The sequence below is a fragment of the Dryas octopetala genome, chromosome 5 (assembly GCF_963921425.1).
Source record: "Dryas octopetala chromosome 5, drDryOcto1.1, whole genome shotgun sequence".
Classification (NCBI taxonomy): domain Eukaryota; kingdom Viridiplantae; phylum Streptophyta; class Magnoliopsida; order Rosales; family Rosaceae; genus Dryas; species Dryas octopetala.
The window spans coordinates 11,000,869-11,022,460 of NC_141370.1; the positions used below are offsets into that span (position 1 = coordinate 11,000,869).

At 35.6% G+C, this 21,592-nt stretch overlaps 1 protein-coding gene across 1 annotated transcript; it reads left to right on the plus strand.

Annotated features, from left to right (window-relative positions):
* Positions 1–14,190: 14,190 nt before the first annotated feature.
* On the plus strand, positions 14,191–18,068 carry LOC147284235 (uncharacterized). Its single transcript, XM_086243691.1, has 2 exons — positions 14,191–16,918; positions 17,386–18,068. Exons 1-2 carry the CDS (start codon positions 14,320–14,322, stop codon positions 17,850–17,852), a joined length of 3,066 nt encoding a protein of 1,021 aa, XP_086099817.1. The 5' UTR covers positions 14,191–14,319; the 3' UTR covers positions 17,853–18,068.
* The last annotated feature ends 3,524 nt before the right edge of the window (positions 18,069–21,592 follow it).

The window sequence follows — 21,592 nt, forward strand, 5'->3', positions numbered from 1 at the left end:
GTCACTAGGTATAATTTGAAATACATCAAGAGTATAAAAAGCTAAAATACATGAGCTACGAATTGAAATTTTTAAAAAACGACTTAAGATGCCCAAAAGCACGACTTGAGAAACTCTAAAGTATGACTTTAGAAAGTCAAAACATGACTTAAAATATCACTGGGTACAATATGAAATGCACCAATGGTACAAACATTTAAAATCCCTCAAATTACGAACTGAAATTCTCAAGAAACGACTTTATATGCCATAAGGATAGACTTGAAATACTGTAAGGAACGATTTGAGATGCCTTAAATCACGACATGAGAAACTCTAAGGTATGACTTTGGAAGCGTCAAGACATGACTTGGGATGTCACTAAATAAAATTTGAAATGCATCAAGGGTATAAACAATTAAAATGCCTCGAGCAACGAACTGAACTTTTCAAGAAACAACTTCAGATGCCCTAAGAAACGACTTCAGATGCCCTAAGAAACGACTTCAGATGCCCAAAAGTACAACTTAAGAAACTCTAGGGTATGACTAAGAAGCGTCAAAACATGACTTGAGATGTCATTGAGTACAATTTGAAGTGCACCAAGGGTAAAACATTTAAAATCTCTCAAGTTATGAACTGAAATTATCAAGTAACGACTTGGAATGCCCTAATGAACACTGGAGATGTCCTATGGCACGACTTAAGAAACTCTAAAAGATAACTTTGGAAGCGTCAAGACTAGGGGTGGGCACGGTACGGTATGGTACGGTATGAGCCCCATACCGATACCATATCGAAATTTTTATTCGGTACGGTATCGGTATGGTATGGACATTTTTAAAACTGGTACCATACCATACCAGTGTTCTATGAATTCGGTATGGTTCGGTATGGTTTCGGTATATACCAACATTTTAAACTTTTTTTTTTTTGTCAAAAAACAATATTGAACAACCAAAAAGAAATACTTTTTCCCAACCAAAAGATAAAACAAAACCCAACTTGTACGTTCCTTTCATTTCTGTTGTGAACTATGACCGATGGTATTGATCCTTAATTAACCATCAAACGACTAATTAAGCACATATATAATTCTAACCCAATTCATCATCAACCAGTGTAAACACAGAATTAGAAAAGAAAGCAACTGATCATAAATCACACACCATTCGATATATACATATATATATATATCAATGCCAAAGAAACTACAACAATGACAAAAGGAAGAGTAAAACTGTAAAATACAAGAGCAACTCAGACCCAAGTATAGAAAGCATAATAATGAAATATATATTAAATAATTAAATTAAAAATATATCGGTACGGTACGGTATTTCACGGTATTGAAAGTTTCATACCTATACCATACCGATTTAGACTCGGTACGGTACGGTATCGGTACGGTATATAATCGGTATTATTTTTCGGTATAACATTAACACGGTACGGTATGGTACGGGTTCGATTTCGGTATTTCGGTAGTAAATGCCCACCCCTAGTCAAGACATGACTTTAGAGGTACAATTTGAAATGCATCAATGGTATAAACAATTAAAATGCCTCGATTTACGAACAAAAATTTTTAAGGAACAACTGAGATGCCTAAAAGCATGACTTGAGAAACTTTAGGGTATGACTTGGGAAGCGTCAAAACATGACTTAAGATGTTACTGGGTACAATTTGAAATGCACCAAGGGTATAAACATATATTTAAAATCTCTGGAGTTACGAATTGAAATTCTCAAGGAATGACTTTGGATGCCATAAGGAATGACTACATATGCCCTAAGGCATGACTTGAGAAATTCTATCATATAACTTTGGCAGCGTCAATATGTGACTTGGGCAGCGCCAAGATATGACTTAGGATGTTAATAGGTACAATTTGAAATTCATCAAAGGTATAAAAATTAAAATGTCTTGAGTTACGAACTGAAATTTTTAATAAACGACTTGGGATACCCTAAGAAACGACTTGAGATGCCCAAAAACACGACTTGAGAAACTCTATGGTATGACTTAGTAAACATAAAAAAATGACTTAGTAAGCATCAAAAAATGACTTGGAATGTCACTAGATACAATTTGAAATGTACCAAGGGTATAAAAATTTAAAATCTCTCGAGTTACGAACTGAGATCGAATCTAAAGAAACAACATAGGATGCCCTAAGAAACGACTTGAGATGCATTAAGGCACGACTTGAGAAATTCTAGGGTAGGACTTGAGAAGCGTTAAAACATGACTTGGAATGTCACTAGGTACAATTTCAAATGCACCAAGGGCATAACTATTTAAAATCTCTTGAGCTACGAACTGAAATTCTTAAGGAACGACTTAGTATGCCCTAAGGAACCACTTGAGATACCCAAAAGCACGACTTGAGAAACTCTAGGGTATGACTTAGGAAGCGTCAAAACATGATTTCGAATGTTACTGGGTACAATTTGAATGCACTAAGGGTATAAACATTTAAAATCTCTCGAGTTATGGACTTAAATTCTCAAAGAACGACTTGAGATGCCCAAATGAACGACTTGAGATGCTCAAATGAACGACTTGAAATGCCCTAAGGAACGACTTAAGAAACTCTAGGGTATGACTTGAGAAGCGTAAAAACATGACTTGGATTGTCACAGAATACAATTTGAAAAAGCACCAAGGGTATAAACATTTAAATCCATCGAGCTACAAATTGAAATTCTCAAGGAACGACTTAAGATACCCTAATGAACGACTTGAGATGCCCAAAAGCACAACTTGAGAAACTTTAGGGGTATGACTTGGAAACATAAAATATGACAATGTCAGTGGGTACAATTTGAAATGAGCCAATGGTATAAGCATTTAAAATCACTCGACTTACAAACTGAAATTTTTAAGAAACGACTTAGGATGCTCAAATGAACGATTAGAGATGCCCTAAGGCACGACTTGAGAAACTCTAATATATGGCTTTGGAAGCGTTAAGACATAACTTAGGATGTCACTAGGTACAATTTGAAATGCATCAAGGGTATAAACAATTAAAATGCCTCGAGTTACAAACTGAAATTTTTAAAAAACGACTTAGGATGCCCAAAAACACGACTTGAGAAACTCTATGATATGACTTTGAAAGCGTCAAAAAATTACTTGGAATGTCACTGAATACAATTTGAAATGAACCAAGGGTATAAAGATTTAAAGTCCCTCGAGCTACGAACTGAAATTGTCAAGGTACGACTTATGATTCCCTAAGGAACCACTTGAGATGTTCAAAAGCACGATTTAAGAAACTCTATGATATGACTTAGGAAGCATCAAAACATGATTTAGAATATCACTGGGTAAAATTTGAATGCACCAAGGGTATAAACATTTAAAATCCCTCAAGTTACGAACTGAAATTCTTAAGGAACAACTTGAGATGCTCAAAGGAACAACTTGATATGCCCTAAGACACAACTTAAGAAACTCTAGGGTATGACTTGGGAAGCTTCAAAACATGACTTGGATTGTCACATAGTACAATTTGAAAAGCACCAAGGGTATAAACATTTAAATCCCTCGAGTTACGAATTGAAATTCTCAAGGAATGACTTAGGATGTCCTAAAGAACGACTTGAGATACCCAAAAGCACGACTTGAGAAACTTTATGGTATAACTTGGAAGCGTCCAAAAATGAGAATGTCACTGGATACAATTTAAAATGAGCCAAGGGTATAAGCATTTAAAATCCCTTAATTTACAAACTTAAATTTTTAAGGAACGATTTGGGATGCTCAAGGGAACAATTAGAAATGCTCTAAGACACGACTTGAGAAACTCTAATGTATGACTTTGAAAGAGTCAAGACATAACTTGGGATGTCACTAGGTTCCGTTTGAAATGCATCAAGGGTATAAGCAATTAAATTACCTCGAACTATGAACTGAAATTTTCAAGGAATGATTTAGGATGAACGACTTGAAATGCACAAAAGCACGATTTGAGAAACTTTAGGGTATGACTTGAGAAGCGTCAAATTGTGACTTAGAATTTCACTGGGTACATTTTGAAATGCATCAAGAGTATAAACATTTAAAATCCCTCGAGTTACTAACTGAAATTCTCAATAAACGACTTGGGATGCCCTAAGGAACGACTAGAAATGATCTGAGGCACGACTTGAGAAACTCTAAAATATGAATTTGGAAGCGTCATGACATGACTTGGGATGTTACTAGGTACAATTTGAAATGCATCAAGAATATAAACAATTAAAATGTCTTGAGCTACAAATTGAAATTTTCAAGAAACGACTTTGGGGACCCTAAGGAATAACTTGAGATCAATGCCTAAAAGCACCACTTGAGAAACTTTTGGGTATGACTTGAGAAGCGTCAAAACATAATTTGGAATGTCAATGGATACAATTTGGAATGCATAAAGGGTATAAACATTTAAAATACTTCGAGTTACGAACTGAAATTCTCAAGGAACGACTTGGGATACCCTAAGAAACGATTTGAGATGCCCAAAAGCACGACTTAAGAAACTCTTGGGTATGACTAGTGAAGTATCAAAACATGACTTTGAATGTCACTGGGTACAATTTGAAATACATCAAGGGTACGTATAAACATTTAAAATCTCTCGAGTTATGAACTGAAATTTTCAATAAACGACTTGGGATGCTCTAAGGCATGACTTGAGAAACTCTAAGGTATGACTTTGGAAGCGTCAAAACATGACTTGGGATGTCACTATGTACAATTTGAAATGCATCAAGGGTATAAATAATTAAAATGCTTCGAGTTACGAACTGAAACTTTTAAAGAACGACTTGAGATGCCCAAAAGCATGACTTGAGAAACTTTAGGGTATGGCTTGGGAAGTGTCAAAACATGACTTGAAATGTCACTGATTACAATTTGAAATGCACCAAAGGTATAAACATTTAAATTCCCTCAAGTTACGAACTGAAATTCTCAATGAACAACTTGGGGTGTCATAAGAAAAGACTGGAGATGCCCTAAGGCACGACTAGAGAAATTCTAATGTATGACTTTTGAAGCGTCAAGACATGACTTGACTTTGGATGTCACTAGGTACAATTTGAAATGCATCAAGGGTATAAATAATTTACTTTCTAATGTCTTACCAATTGATGCTTGATAATAAGTAATTGGGCAGCCAATTCTTAGAAACACATCATGGCCATGCCAAATATTAGGTACTAGTTTTAGCATTTTCTATCTTGGTGAGCAAAGTGGTAAGCTGCACTCTGCAATATTACAGTCTAGAACTGCACAGCAAAAAAACAAAGCCCATAGTGCTGTGACTGCTGTCCCACTTGTTATAAACGATTACAAGCAAGACAAGAAAAAAGGAATTGAAAGTGACTTGTGAACTGAGATGAAAAGGAATCTTCTAAACATGTTACTCTGTCAATTAGGCCAACAATTAAGACGGTCCAATTTATGGAAGCAACAAAAGAATTGTCAGATTTGTAGTGGAACTGCAAGCTCCTACACATGAAGACAGGCATGGGCATACATACAAACAAATGCTTCTCAAAAACCTGAAATGATATGCTAATCCATCTCTACTGGGTCCAATTGAATTTGGGTTTTTCTTGAAAGTATTTTCACAAAAAGGTAAAGCCAAGTCCATTTTGGAAGCCCACACCAGTTGAACTAAGAATGGGAAGGGATTGACATGAGCACCTTCCCACCCTTGCCCTTCTCCACATGTTCATGGACCACATGAAGTATGTAGTCCTTCATCTCACTTTCTGATTGTCTAATGGACTGTGGATGCAATTATTCATTTCTTTTGTAAAAATTTAATTTATTTTTGCTTAGACCATGTGCATATCTAGTTTCTATGTAGTGACTTACATAATTTATAATTGTACAAATTATTATAATTATTGTCTATCTAGTTTTAGCTATATTAAAGAATAGAGGATATCGAATCTTACCCTAAAGTGTGGAATCTTTGTTTCCATGTCTAAGGTCTCTTTTGAGGTTAATGGATTCAATTTAGCTGGGTCTGGGCTTCAAATGTTTATCTACCTTATCGGGAAAGGCCCAGATTTTATAGATCCATCATTGCAGTTAATTGATCATAAAAGAAATTGGCAATTGAAGTCCTTATGTGTGTGCATATATATTATTAAGCATTTGAAAATCCCATGACAATGAAATATAATCATTCCATATCAAACAATTAATCAATATGTTCTACAGATGCTTCTTCTCATAAACAAATTGAAAATCACATCATTGCCTTTTGTTTCCAGAAACCCTCTGGCTGTATGTCTATATCATAAGGTAACTGTAACATAATTTCATATTGAAAACCAATATCATCAGTTTTGTCTTGACATGAAAAAAGATAATTAATAAAAAATGGGAATGGGTGTTTTTCTTATTTTTTTTCTTTTGAAGACACCAATGGAAGTTTGATTCCATAACCAAAAAAATAATGCATAATATTTAACTGGATGAGATTGAAAGATCAGTAAAGAAGGAATACCAATCGATGTTCAGTCACTTTCTGTGACATTATGTTGGAGGAGCACTCAATTTGTTTTTCTTTTTTTAATTTTTAATTTCTCATTTATTCATCAAAATGATAGTCTTGAATCTTGATAGATGTCCCTTCCATGCCTTTGGCAGTGGGTAACTGGGTATTAATGGAGAGAGATGCTTGTGGGGTAGGGAAAGAGATCCAAGCTATTAAGAAACAAATGCATATTGTGTTCGGTATAGAAATTAATTCCAAGTAATAATAATAATATTTACAATTTGATTCACAAAGCCAAAGTAAAAAAGATCAGACAAAGGAACAAACTGGCTTTTGCAGGCTCAGATGCTTAATTTAGTGATTGTAATCATTCTTCCCATGCAATTATATATATATATATATATATATCCATTTCCCACAATCTCACTTTCTTCTTCTTCTTCTAGACTCTCTAATGCATGCAAGTCCCTCCAAATCACATCTAGAAGAGCATGTTACATACTTACATGACTCAGATTAATGCAATTAAAGCTTCCTTTATGAGCTAAGCAAGTTGGAATACAATGTTTATGGGACTCTGTTCTTTGTTTTTTTCTGTTTGTTGGTTGCCATGTTCACTAATAAGTACATCCCACTACATCCAAACCCATCTCTTTTATTTGATGTAATTAAGACCCAGCTGCAACTCAGATGCTGAATGTTATAAAAAATGAATAATTTTAGCAAAAAAAGTTCATACTATATTCATTGTTGCAATTGAGGATGCGATATTCACTTTGTTCCAATTAAGAATCTCAAACTTTCTTTTTGACTCAATTAAGAGATTTTGGTAATAAAAAAAAAAAAAAAACTAATTTTGAGGAGCAAAAATATCTCTTTACCTAAAAAATTATAAAAATAAAACTAAACCATTACAATAAAAATAATTAAACTAAACAAAATTGGGTTGGGGGATTGCGACAAGGATGGGGGAAGATGGGGTGGGGAGGAGGGAAAGGGCTGGGCTGGGTTGGGCCTGGGGGGAGAGGTAGGTTGGGGTTGGGGTTGGGGTTCAGGGGAGGGGGAGGGGGAGCTGAGTGGGCAGGCAGAGATAAAGAGAGGAAAGACAGAGAGAGATGAGAAAGAAAGTTAGGCAGAGAGAGAGGAGAACGGCGGGGCTGGGGCTGTGTTGGGAGGAAGGGGATGGACCAGGGTTGCGACGAGGATGAGGGAAGGGTGGGGATGGGAAGGGCTAGGGGATCTGGTTGGGAGGGAGAGAGGGAGGGAGGGAGGGAGAGAGAGAGAGAGAGAGAGAGAGAGAGAGAGAGAGAGAGAGAGAGAGAGAGGCGGGTGGGCTAGGTGGGGGAAGGTGTATCGGGGATGAGGATGGGGATGGGGATGGGGATGGGGGGGAGTTGGCTATGGGAGCAAAGAGAAAGAGAAGAAAGGTAGAGACATGTGAGAGAAAGTGAGACAAAGAGAGAGAAAATGGGTGGGGCTAGGTAAGGGAAGGGGGGAGGCCGGGGCTAGGTGGTGGGAGAAGGGCCAAGGCTGGGTGGCGGGGGGCCGGAATGATGGACGGGGATTGGTGGGGAAAGGAGGAGGCCTCCTTTTTTTTTTTTTTAATTCAATTAGTTTTATTTTGTGGATTTTTTTTTTTTTTTTTAGTTTCTTTTAGTTTTATTTTGCAAACTTTTTTTTCTATGATGATTTTTATTTTTTAAGTAAAATCACATTTTTACCCTACAAAATTGATATTTTTTATCGAAAACCTTTAATTGAGTCAAATATAAAATTTGAGATCCTTGAGTTGAACAAATTGAATGTGACATCTTTAACTGCGACAAACAATATAATTAAAGTACTTTTGCTAAAATTATCCCTATAAAAATGAGACACTCTCCGCAACACACTAGATCTTACACACTAACCAAGCCATGTGTTATTACTATAATTCAGTAAGATTATTGTTGTCAATTACTTTAATTTAGTATTTGGATTAGTTGGGGTTTCAAATTTTCCAAAGGTGAGGGGACAAAAAGGACCACAATCCAAGGGCATAAAATAGTGGTTGATACAACGTGTTTTCAGGGATAAAAGAGCTTTGGGCTTGGGGATTTTTAACTTAGCCCAAAGTTTTCTTTCTAGTTCTAAGTGAAAGGGTTTTAGGTTTGACAAAAAGGTTTGGATAAAGCCACCGAATCTCTTCCCACCCACTCCCTCCTTCAACTGCACATCACTCCCAATATTTTTTTTACCATATTTAAAAAAACAAAAACAAAAATCCCAACCTTCTCTAGTCCCACACAAGAGGCTCAACAACCACATGTGGATATGGGTCTATTTGTTCTAAATTTGACCATTTGATGACAGATTCAAAGATGCAATTTGGGCACTGTGATTGTTGATTATGTTCTCTATTTGGGTAGAAGATAATTTTTTTTTTTGATAATTGCTGCAGAATAAAAACAAGAGCAGAAAATGATAAGCCAAACTTGACCCTCAAAATGTATACATTTCAACCAATCTTTGCTAAAATAAGAACACAATCATGGACCAAAAGTTGCTAGAATTGTGACATTAAATGAAGAGGTCTATAAGACCTTGATGAAATCCCCTACTTTTAACCTTCATGAATCAAAGAAGGATATACTCTGAGAGTCTCAGTTCAGATTCAGTTCAAGTTTGTTAATAAGGTGCCAAAATCATTGCCTTTGAATCTTTTTTATCCATGTGGTAAAATGAAAGAGAAGAGTGAGAGAGAACCAGTCCAAAAAAAGCTTTGATAGCTGGACCTCTGACTGAAATTACCAAAAAAGCCTTTGAACACCCCATGAGCAGTTTTAGGTACCTCTGATAGAGACACTTGCTTTAAAGTCATTAATTGCCCACCACAAAGAGGGGCAATACAGTCATTCCCAAAGATAAAAAACGACTCCCCCAACAATATTGTGTGTGTGTCCCTTTCTTTTGCGTGGAAGGACTGATCAGTCATTTTCACTTGCAGAATGCAAAGCAAAACAGCTTGCCTGCTTCTCCCTTTCAGTGTCTGCTTCCTACTTATTCTGGGACCATTGCTTTGTGGCTGGCCATACTTGGGACCACTGAGTGGAACTGTGAGCCCTCCCGTACAAGAGCAGCCTAGGGTAGAGGGGTCAGGAATGTAATTTTGGTATGGCTTGGAGGGTACAAAGGTAAAATATGGGAAGATACAATGGGGGCTCTTTGTAATAATGAGAAATGTGCTGAGAGACAGAGAGATGGGTTCAAGGAAAACACCACGTCTCGTGTCCCAACATGTCAGTCAACGTTCTTTGACCAGCTTTATAATCCAACCCAGCAAAATTATTACTGGTTAATAATTACATATTATTGTCATTAATTTCCCCTTCTTGTGTTCTCTTCTTTTTGGTGATAATCATTCTTTTTCTCTTTTTTTGGTTATCCTAACTCCTAAGACCTGAAAAAGATTGCACTCCAATTGTAAAAAATAAATTTCGAATCTTGTTTATTTCAGGAATAAATTTCGAATTTAATGTAGATACTTACAAATTTAATTCAACAAAAATTATACATAATCTCAAAATTTGTCACTCATACAAACAGTTTGTTTTGAGTAAATCTCCCTTCATATATATGGGACCCCAATAAATCATTCATTTCATGTGTCCCATTGTTTATCCTTGATTGAACAAGAGGGTCCCGTTTTTCAGTGAGAAGAATATGTCACCTGCTTATCATTAATCACTAAAGTTGAAGCTTGAAACTGTACCAAGGTACACTATTCATAAACATTGCAGCATTGAAGGGGTTAATTTGTCCTTTAGCAGCAGCATGTTATGATCTGCACCAGCAGTAATATGCTATGCTATGCTAGAGAGTTGGACCTTGGAAGCAACCCTATCCATGCCCCTTCATCATTTATAAAACTGGAAAATTAATAAAGATGAAAAGGGCAGATGTAGAAGATAATAATATTATTGTTCAACTCATTGAAAGGGATCCGAGGGCTTGCCTTCCAAGTTCCAATCAATGAGAAATTGACATATTTTCATTTATAAAGGATGAAGGAACTCTATCACCATCATTAATGCTTTTATTATCAACTAATGAAACCCTAAATTAATAGTAAATGTGATTAATGAATTGTTAATTTTAAGGGATCCGGATATCTTATCAAGAAACCATTATTGCAACAATTTATATGCACTTTTTCTGGAAAGAATATATATATATATATATATAAATTAGAGAGATTTTAATGCATTAATCTTATAAATTAGCTAATGTTAGGTCCAAAGTAGGTTACGTATTTAACAAAAGTTTGGTCAACAGGTTAAGCTTGCCAAAAAACATGACTGAATGTGGTTAAGAATGTGAGATAAAAATCATAAAATCATAAAATGGCAACCACATATTTTCTTATTTGTGTAGTTCAAAATGGCTACAACATATTCAGATCAAAGGTGATCCAAAAATTAATTATTCAAAGTATTATGGGGAAAGCTTCAATACCAAATATGACAATTGTTTGAGGGTTGTTAATAACCTTGGTCATCTCATCTCATCGCTTAGATGGATCACATATTCATATTGAAGTTTCACATAATTTTTGTGATGTTTCTATATATGCAAGCATTGTCGTTGTGTTCGATTATTGACATATTCTTGATTCGGCAGGAATAAAGCTATACGTGTTTAAAATGGTATGAACTAAGGTGAGATGGGGTTATAATAACTGGTATGTTGATTAACATTAAGAAGCACTATAATTAGATCGGACTGAGGCCTCTTTGAAAATCCATCTTTATGATTCGACTATCTGGCAATCTTTTTTTTTTTTTCTTCTTTTTTGCATATCTGTCCTTTTCTTTTTTGGCTAGGTCATGAAGTAATTTCATTGATCGTTTTATCATTAGTGAATGACCGCATAATTAGTTAATGGTACTTAATATTAATTTGTTCTTCACATCACTAATAATTATCATTGAGTTATTAACACATAATTGCATCCAACGATAACATATTTCAGTTCATTTTTTCATTCTCAAAAATAGGGATTTGAATTTTTAACATTTTCCAACAAAGTAAAAAGAAATACCACTAGACCAAACTTGTTGGTATATTTCAGTTTTCTTTACGTATATAAGACAACACTACTATATTTTATGTGAGTATTGAATAACAAATAGAATTATAAAATATAAAGGTATCGTTTGCATAAAAAGAAAAAATAATATACCAAATTAATATTAAATTAGTTGTAAAATATTTTAAAATATAAATTTATACTTGTTTGGTTAATTATCATCAATAAATTGTGTTTAAAATAAAAAGTATAATAACAAGAAAAGGAAGGTATACAATACTTTCAATTTGAAAAACTATAAACTTGATTAGTTGTAACTTGTAAGTAAAAATTGAAATAAAATACATATACTGATAGGCCCATTCAGGTGTGAAAGTTCACACAAATCGCTAAATGCTCGGTGATTACTGGCGAGCGCTCTAACATAATGCTTTTACAAAGGTTATTCTATACCTTAAGAGGGTATAGGAACACATAAGTTTATACTCTAAAAAACGGATAGAGGAAACAGCGCCGAACGCTGCAAGAAATGATCGTCTATTTAAAAAAAAAAATTCACTAAACTCTCGGCGGTGTTACCGAGAGCTCAGTATCAAGTGCGAACTTGCTATCGTTCGCACCTGAACATCTTTGCATATACTAATATTAATAAAGAAATATATTAATACATATACTACAAATAAAAAATAAATATATCTATATCAATGCGTCCAATTGCGTCCTGTGTTTAGATAGGTTAATTTTGTTGAAAATGCTTTCGCTTCTTCGGGCCATGAACAGCAGGATCCCAAAGTATTGATTTGCTCTCTTCTGCCTTTAACCATTCAAGCTTTTTGACTTGAGCAAATGAGGACCGGTTAAGAAATTAGGCATCTAAAAGTATATATATATACATATACCTAAATTAATTTGGGTTTTTTTTTTATAGGGTAGATTAATTTGGGTTAAAGGACAGTAAATGCAAATAAACAAAAACATAAAGAGTAGCCAGTCCTGGAAAAAGAAAAAGTTAGTAGCCAGTTCCTTTTTGTCTTTTCTGTAAACATTGTTCAACAACCAGAGATTTATGGGCCCTAAAATCTTTTTATTAAAGAAATTAATAAAGGTTATTTTTTAAAAAATATGATTATATGAATAAAGCATCTTTTTTATTAACAAAATTTGGACTTTCTAACAGCCATATTTCATATAAATTTTGAAAACATATCTTTCAAAATTGTAATGCTTTGATCATTGTACAATATCAATGTTTAAAAGAGTCTTTTAAGTAGTATTTTGTACCTTGGTTATCGTAAGGTATGCTTCTAACTCAATCTTATGTATATGTAGTACGTCTTACGTTAGAAGGATATGCAAATTGCCTGTTGAGCAAGTTGTAAGTTAGAATCATTCAACCCAACAAGACAACAATGTTATAAACTTATAATTAATCCACCAGTTCAATTAATACAAGGTTATGAGCGCAAAAGATTACTATTTATGAGGACTTATTTATATTTTGAAGATTAAATCAAAAGATTACTACAGTTTCTTTTTGGGAAAATATGCAAAACTGAGAGAGAAAACTCTAGACTAAATTGTTTGTTTTCTGTTAACATATTTTATGTTTTTTTTGCTTATATAGTTATAAGTAGATTAGCATTCAGTGGTTTGTAATTTTTTTTTTTTTGTATATATTTTTTAAGAAACTCATATAGCTCGACTATCTCCTCAATTTAAGTCCATCAATTCGTTTTTTATCTCAACTTTCTCGATTTTTTGGGTAATTTAGTTATTTCATAGTATAAAAGAATCAAAATATTTACTTTTTAAAAATGTCGAGCATTAGTTTTACATTCGATGAATATTCAATATGGCATCAAACTTATTTAAGTATGGGTCGTCCTTAATAAGGATCAGATGTCATAATTTAAATGTCATCTAAAAAAAGGACCAAGTGTTCAAGTGTATGACCATCTAAAAGATAAGTTTCACATGAGGAGGAGTGTTGAGCATTAGTCTTAAGTATGACCATAAATAGTTCACTAAATATGTTTACCTTATAATTTACATACTAATCGAAATATGAGTCAAAATTATAAGTATTTCAATAAAATGAATAATTTTATATAATTTTCTTAATTCATCCATGTGGTAGTTGTATACTCGTATATTGCCAGCCACATCATTTTTTCTTAAAACTGAGGGTACTTATGTCCATTCCCAACTTTTCTAAAACTCAGTTTAAAAAGAAAAAAACTTTTCTAAAACTTGATTATAAAAACAAAGAATATACTAGCATTCAGATAAAAAGAGAGAGGAAGAGGAAGAGAGAGGATATACTAGCATTGCTGAATCAAAAACCAAAAGGGACTTTCTGACCAAAAAAAAAAAGGAAAACCAAAGAAAGGGCACTCATTTGATTATCCTTTCCAAAAAAAAAAAAAAGAAGAAGAAAGAAACTTTCTTTTGATTATTTATAATTTCCATTGGCAAAAAAGAACAATAACAGTCCAAAACAATGAATCAAATATTTCAAAATCGGCGATTCCCATCAAAAATTAAAAAAGAAAAATTCCATTGTCCTTTTTATAAAAAAATAAAATATATTTTTATTTAAATTGAAAAAAAGACAATAAAATCACGCAAGCTGACCCTCGTCTCTGCCTCTTCTTACTGAAGAAGTGAAGAAGTCTGTGAGACTCTCTCACTCCACTCCACCAGTCTCCCAGCGACTCCCTCCTCTCCTCCACCCAAAAAATAAAATTTAAATATTTAAAAATTAAAAAAATGCGGCTGCAATTTCTTCTCCTTCTGCTCCTCCACCTCCACCTCCACCACCACCACTCTCTTGTCGCGGCGCGTGTAATGCCGGACTACCGCGCCCTCCTCTCCCTCAAAGCCTCCATCACTTCAGACCCGGACTCCGCCCTCTCCTCCTGGGACGCCTCCACCAGCCACTGCACGTGGCACGGCGTCACGTGCGACTTCTCCCGCCGTCACGTGACCTCCCTCGACCTGACGGGCCTCAAGCTCTCCGGCTCTCTCTCCCCGGACGTCGCCCACCTCCGCCTCCTCCAAAACCTCTCCCTCGCCGCCAACGAGTTCTCGGGTCCCATCCCGCCCGAGATCTCCTCCCTCTCGGGGCTCCGACTCCTCAACCTCTCCAACAACGTCTTCAACCGCACGTTCCCGCCCCAGCTCTCCACCCTCGTCAACCTCCAAGTCCTCGACCTTTACAACAACAACTTGACTGGCGACTTGCCTTTGTCCGTTACCCAGATGACCAACCTCCGCCACTTGCATTTGGGCGGTAACTTCTTCTCGGGTCGGATTCCACCCGAATACGGCCGCTGGCAGTTTCTCGAGTACTTGGCCGTCTCGGGGAACGAGCTCGCCGGGAAGATACCGCCCGAGATAGGAAACCTGACTAAACTCAAAGAGCTCTATATCGGGTACTACAACAGCTATGAAGGCGGCATACCGACCGAGATCGGAAACTTATCGGAACTAGTCCGGTTCGATGCTGCCAACTGTGGGTTATCGGGCGAGATCCCACCGGAACTGGGTAAGTTGCAGAATGTCGATACTCTGTTTCTTCAGGTGAATGCGCTTTCTGGGTCGTTAACTCCTGAGCTGGGCTATCTCAAGAGCTTGAAGTCCATGGACTTGTCCAACAACATGTTTTCCGGCGAGATTCCGGTGTCTTTTGCAGAGCTTAAGAACTTGACGCTCTTGAATCTTTTCCGGAACAAGCTTCACGGAGCCATTCCGGAGTTCATTGGGGACTTGCCGGAGCTCCAGGTTCTGCAGCTGTGGGAGAACAACTTCACTGGGAGTATTCCTCTGGGTTTGGGCAAGAATGGAAAGCTTCAAATCCTGGACCTTTCGTCTAACAAGTTGACCGGGGCTCTTCCTCCTGATATGTGCTCCGGCAATAAGCTTCAGACCCTCATCACTCTCGGCAACTTTCTCTTCGGTCCGATCCCCGAATCGCTCGGAAAGTGCGAGTCGCTGAGTCGGATTCGAATGGGCGAGAACTTTCTCAACGGGTCCATACCCAAAGGTCTTTTCGGCTTACCCAAGCTTACCCAGGTGGAGTTGCAGGACAATCTTTTAGCTGGTCCATTTCCAGAGACTAATACAATCTCTGAGAATCTGGGTCAGATTAGTCTTTCCAACAACCGGCTCACTGGGTCTCTGCCGCCGACCATCGGCAACTTCTCCGGCGTCCAGAAGCTTCTCCTCGACGGGAACAAGTTCTCGGGGCAAATCCCACCTGAGATTGGGAGGTTACAGCAGCTATCCAAGATCGATTTTAGCCACAACAAGTTTATGGGTCAAATAGCACCCGAGATTAGCCAATGCAAGCTGCTGACGTTCGTCGATCTCAGTCGAAACGAGCTCTCCGGCGAGATTCCGAAGGAGATTACTGGTATGAGGATATTGAATTACCTCAACCTGTCGAGAAACCACCTAGTTGGTAGCATTCCATCGTCCATAGCCACAATGCAGAGCTTGACCTCTGTGGACTTTTCGTATAACAATCTTTCGGGTTTGGTTCCGGGGACTGGTCAGTTCAGTTACTTCAATTACACTTCGTTTTTGGGCAACCCTGATCTTTGTGGCCCTTATTTGGTTCCTTGCAAAGATGGGGTTGGCAATGGCACTCACCAGCCCCATGTCAAAGGCTCACTCACTGCTTCTCTAAAGCTTTTGCTTGTCATTGGATTGCTTCTGTGCTCAATCATATTCGCAGTTGCAGCGATAATTAAAGCCCGGTCTTTGAAGAAAGCAAGCGATTCGCGGGCTTGGAAGTTGACTGCATTTCAACGCCTGGACTTCACAGTTGATGATGTGTTGGATTCTTTGAAGGAAGACAACATTATAGGGAAAGGAGGTGCTGGGATTGTGTACAAGGGGTCTATGCCCAATGGTGATCATGTGGCTGTCAAAAGACTACCTGCAATGAGCAGAGGTTCGTCCCATGACCATGGATTCAATGCTGAGATACAAACTCTGGGTCGAATTCGACACCGGCACATAGTTAGACTATTGGGGTTCTGTTCAAACCATGAAACAAATCTCTTGGTCTATGAGTACATGCCCAATGGGAGCTTGGGTGAGGTTCTTCATGGCAAGAAAGGGGGTCACTTGCACTGGGATACAAGGTACAAGATTGCCATTGAGGCTGCAAAGGGGCTTTGCTATCTTCACCATGACTGCTCACCCTTGATAGTCCATAGAGATGTCAAATCCAATAACATCCTCCTTGACTCCAATTTTGAGGCTCATGTTGCTGACTTTGGACTTGCCAAGTTCCTGCAGGATTCAGGCACGTCCGAATGCATGTCTGCCATTGCTGGTTCTTATGGATATATTGCTCCAGGTATGATTATTCATTTCAATCTTGAATTTTTGGTACTTTACTACTGTAGAGATGTACTAACAACTAACTCCCCTCATCATAGCTTAGAGTGAGGTCCTGCATTTATTTCTTGCCCAATTTTCTCTGTCATATGGTGAAATTTGACCTCGGGTTTCTAATTATTGGGCATGTGCTCTCAATTAAGGATTTAAACTTTTGAAAATTTGAGCACTATATTTTCCCAAGGTTTGGCATATAGAAAGTATAGTTGTTGCCCTTGTTGGCAGCCTGGCAGGCAACCTTGAAAGTACATGAATTTAATGATTTTTGACTGTAACCCACAAAATGATCGAGAGCCTTAACTTTGAATAATCAGGACAAAATCATTAGAAATTGAAATTCGAATTTGAGACTGACTGGCCAGTGGCCACTTTAAATTGTTACATGGCTTTTCGATTTTGATTGTAATCTGATGTTTGTTTGTGCAGAGTATGCATACACTTTGAAGGTTGATGAGAAGAGCGATGTTTATAGTTTCGGTGTAGTTCTCTTAGAACTTGTTAGTGGCAGGAAACCAGTTGGTGAATTTGGAGATGGTGTGGACATAGTCCAATGGGTTCGGAAAATGACAGACTCAAACAAGGAAGGAGTCCTGAAAATTCTTGACCCCAGACTCCCTTCCATTCCCCTCCACGAGGTTATGCACGTGTTCTACGTCGCAATGCTGTGCGTGGAAGAACAGGCAGTGGAGCGTCCAACAATGCGCGAAGTGGTTCAAATTCTAACAGAGCTTCCAAAGGCACCCGGCTCAAAACAAGGAGACTTAACAATCACAGAGTCCTCCCCACCACCAGCCACCACCGCAATAGAGTCTCCAACTGCAACACCTAAAGACCTGAAAGACCATCAACAGCCAGCGCCACAATCATCGCCGCCTGATCTTCTTAGCATTTGAAGTCTTTAATTTTCTGGGGTTGGGACTGTTTATTTCTAAATCCATGAATTGTATTAGCTTTACTATTTGTGTTCTTTTATTTTTCTTTGGGAGGGTTCGGTTTGCTCTAACTTTCAGGTGTTAAATGTTTGAAGTTTTTGGTGTACAGTAGGAGTTGTGGGGGTATTTTCTTATAAGTTTGTACTGGCTGCTGATTTTCCACTTCACCTTCTGCTCTGTTACTGTTTTAGGCCTGCAAAGAGGACCCCTAGTGAAAATATCAATGGGTAAAGAAACTGCTTTTTTAAAAACAGCTGTTTTGATTGCTTGTGACTTGGGAGAGGGAAAGATTGAAAGACAAATGTCAAGGGGGGAAAAGGGTGATTTTTAACAAGTGTTTGATTACTTGTGACTTGTGAAACGGAAAGATTGAAAGATTGAAAGACACAAAGAAAACAAAATTGAAAGGCACAATGGGTTGGGAAAAGAAAAATACTTTTAAATAAATAAAAATTAAAAACTGAATTAATGAAAGTCCTTTTTGTCTGTCGATTGGTAAAAAGAAGGTAAGAATATAAGAATATAAAAACTGAATTAATGAAAATCCTTTGTTTTTTTGTCTGTCTCTTTTTTTTTGTCTGTCGATTGGTAATAAGAAGGTAAGAATATAAGAATATAAGAATATAATTTGGCCGGCTAAAGAAGTCAAGCAAAGAGGTAGAAAATAATTTTGTCAGTTAACTGTATGATTTTTGTGGGATGAGGGAATGACATGATGTGGAGTGATTTGTTTATATTTGATTTCGATATCAGTCCATTAAATTGCTTTTTTTTTTTTTTTTTTTTTTTAAAGAGTCTAACACCATTATTATTTTTTTAATAGTTAAAGTTTATATTCAAAATATTTTATTAGATTACTACTATTTACAAATTGATTCATTATTTAATTAATATTTTTTTTTTCAAATTGTGTCACTCTTAATTGTCGTTAATTCTCCCATTAGAAAAATAATTCCCTTAAATTCATTAAAACATATAATTTTAGACCATGAGTGAGTCAAATAAGGAATCTACAATTGAGAATTGTATGTAGGTTCTTTAATTTGTGTAGATTATTTATTTGTTCATAAGAATTGTATGTAGATTCATTAGTTGTTGTAGTTTATTTATTTGTTAATGATTTAGTTCATTAGAATTGTGTGTATGTTCATTATATTTATATAGAAGTTTTTTTTAGGTTCATTATTTATTTATGATAATTATTTGTAGGTTATTTATTTGTTTATAATTCAAAAAAATCATATATGGGCATTCATGTTTGACATTCGAAAAAAAAATGACCAACAATGAATCATTAGCATTTAAAGCACAAAAAATTGTAAAGAGTAAATACAAACGTTACCAAAAATAAAAAAATCAACTAAGGAAAAAACGTCTAAATAGGATTGAGGGCATATAACGGATTTATAAAGTTTAAAATTTAAGAAATACTTATTAAAAATATTAAAATATAAAGAATGATGAGTTTGCAAGTGATCAAAAGGGCTATCATAGGAAAAAATTATGACATAAGTTTTAGTGTATAAAATATAAGTTTGAAGGGGATTTGTCTAATTTACTATTTTTTTTTTTTCCAAAAGTTTTTTTTTTTCCAAAAGTTTTTTTTTTTCTATTATAATCATTTTTCATATGTTTTTGTCATTTAAGTTTAATGTGAGACAGCATGGCATGCTGCATTACCAAGTCAGTGCTCTTTCACCTAATTAAAGAGAAGAAATTAGTCAACATGCGGTAGTAGTTTTCCTTCTAAAAGAAAGATGTGTCTTATGTTTTCACTTGTACATGACTCCATTCACAAGCACAATGCCCATTGATAAGGTATGGCTAACAAGTTGAATCAAGGTAGCCATTAGATGGATTGACATGGAACATAAAAGAGTAGTGCTAGCTAGAGAGGTTGTATTTGCATTTTTTAACTACCTAAGGTCCTCATGTGGGAGTTGATGATGCATCAAGAGATTCATCCTTTTTCTTTTTCTTTTTTTCATTTTCTTCAAATATCATTCATTTAAGGTCGTTAAATTCAATTTTCTAAATTGAGTGATGAATCTTGGTTATTTCTAACATGTAAGATATTACACATAATTTAGTAAATAAATGCCATGTAGTGTTACTAATTCATATTTTTTTTTAGAATAATTCACATATGTTATAATACATATATATTTATTAATACTATATTTTAAAAGTATAAACTCGTCGTCGACCCATGTTATAATACATAAAGTAATAAGACTATGTAACAATGTAATAGTCGATAATATTTCTTAATTAACATGGAGATAGATTTTTTTGTCATGAAATTAGTATGGTTAAGACTTTTTTGCCTAGCAATACACAAAAGCTTAATTATGCTTATCCTTTGGAAACTATATATTTTGTATCTCACATTATCCTCCTAAACTCATTTTTTACTCGCTTTATTTCTAAACTACTCCTTGTGTTTTGAAATGCCATATTCCATCAACTTTGTTAATCTTCTCATTAAACTTTCTGATGTAGCGACTATAAATCTTTGGGCATTTTGGTCATTTCGGTCATTTCACCATGTGATCAGTGGCTAGGAGCCTATGACTCATTTCTACCTCCCTCTCCCTCCTCTTCTCTTTTGTCACCCCTTCTCTTTATTCTCTTTATCTCCTACCATCAAGAGTGTTGTACGAACTCGATCATGCACCTTTAACCTTTTTCCCATATTAAAAAAAATCATATACAAAATACGTAATAACAAATTTAAAAGTAAGAAATAGTATAACCAGAGGGCTTCAAGTATGAGATTTTATATTTAAGTTTATTTATGAAATCTTTTATAGGCCCACTACACATTGTATTTTGATAATTGAAACCGTCTACCTTTTTTGTCTCCATTGAAGAATTATGCTTGTAAAAAATTAAGTTAATCGGAAACTATTTAACCGTTGATTAAATGATCACCATTTCAAGTGTGTATCGAAAATATTTTGTTCGTCTATTTGTTTGATCAAAGTTTGATAGCTTAATAGTTTTTTATTTGCTTAATTTTTTAAAAAAGATGATCTTTGAATATAAACTTAAAAAATAAACGGTTTGAATCGTTGAAATACTATATAAAATAAGCCCCACAAACAATTTCACAAATAAACCTAAATGTTAAATCACACACAAAGTGCCTGATAGTATAACACTTTGTAAATCATCACATTTTCCTTACTCACTATTGCACCAAGTTGTAGAACATTGGAAGTATTTGAACACCTCTTTGAGAGCGTTATAAACTTATAATGTTTTGGTTTTTTTTTTTTTGTGTGTTTAAACACTTTATAGCATACATTGATTAAACATTTTCTCTCATCTCATATAAAGGTGCTATGTCGATGAAGTAATAAGTGTATGTTTTTTATTTGTTTATCTATTTTATTAAGTAATAACATGCGATGAGAGAGTGATCGATACATACAAGTATACAACTGTGGCTGTGAATTTTCATCATCACCAATATTCTCCTCCGATTCGGTGCTCTTAATTTGTTGTCTTCAGTGTATCTCTCCTACCGTACAAATCAAGCAAAGATGCCACCTCGGTATTGTTATTGATTTGACAATCCAAGTCATACTGTTTCTTTCTTCTTTTCTTTTTCTTTTTTTCTTTAAAAGAAAAAAATATTGAGGAATTCAAGTGAAGAATGTAAGATTGATTGATTTTTCACCCAAAAAAAAATGTAA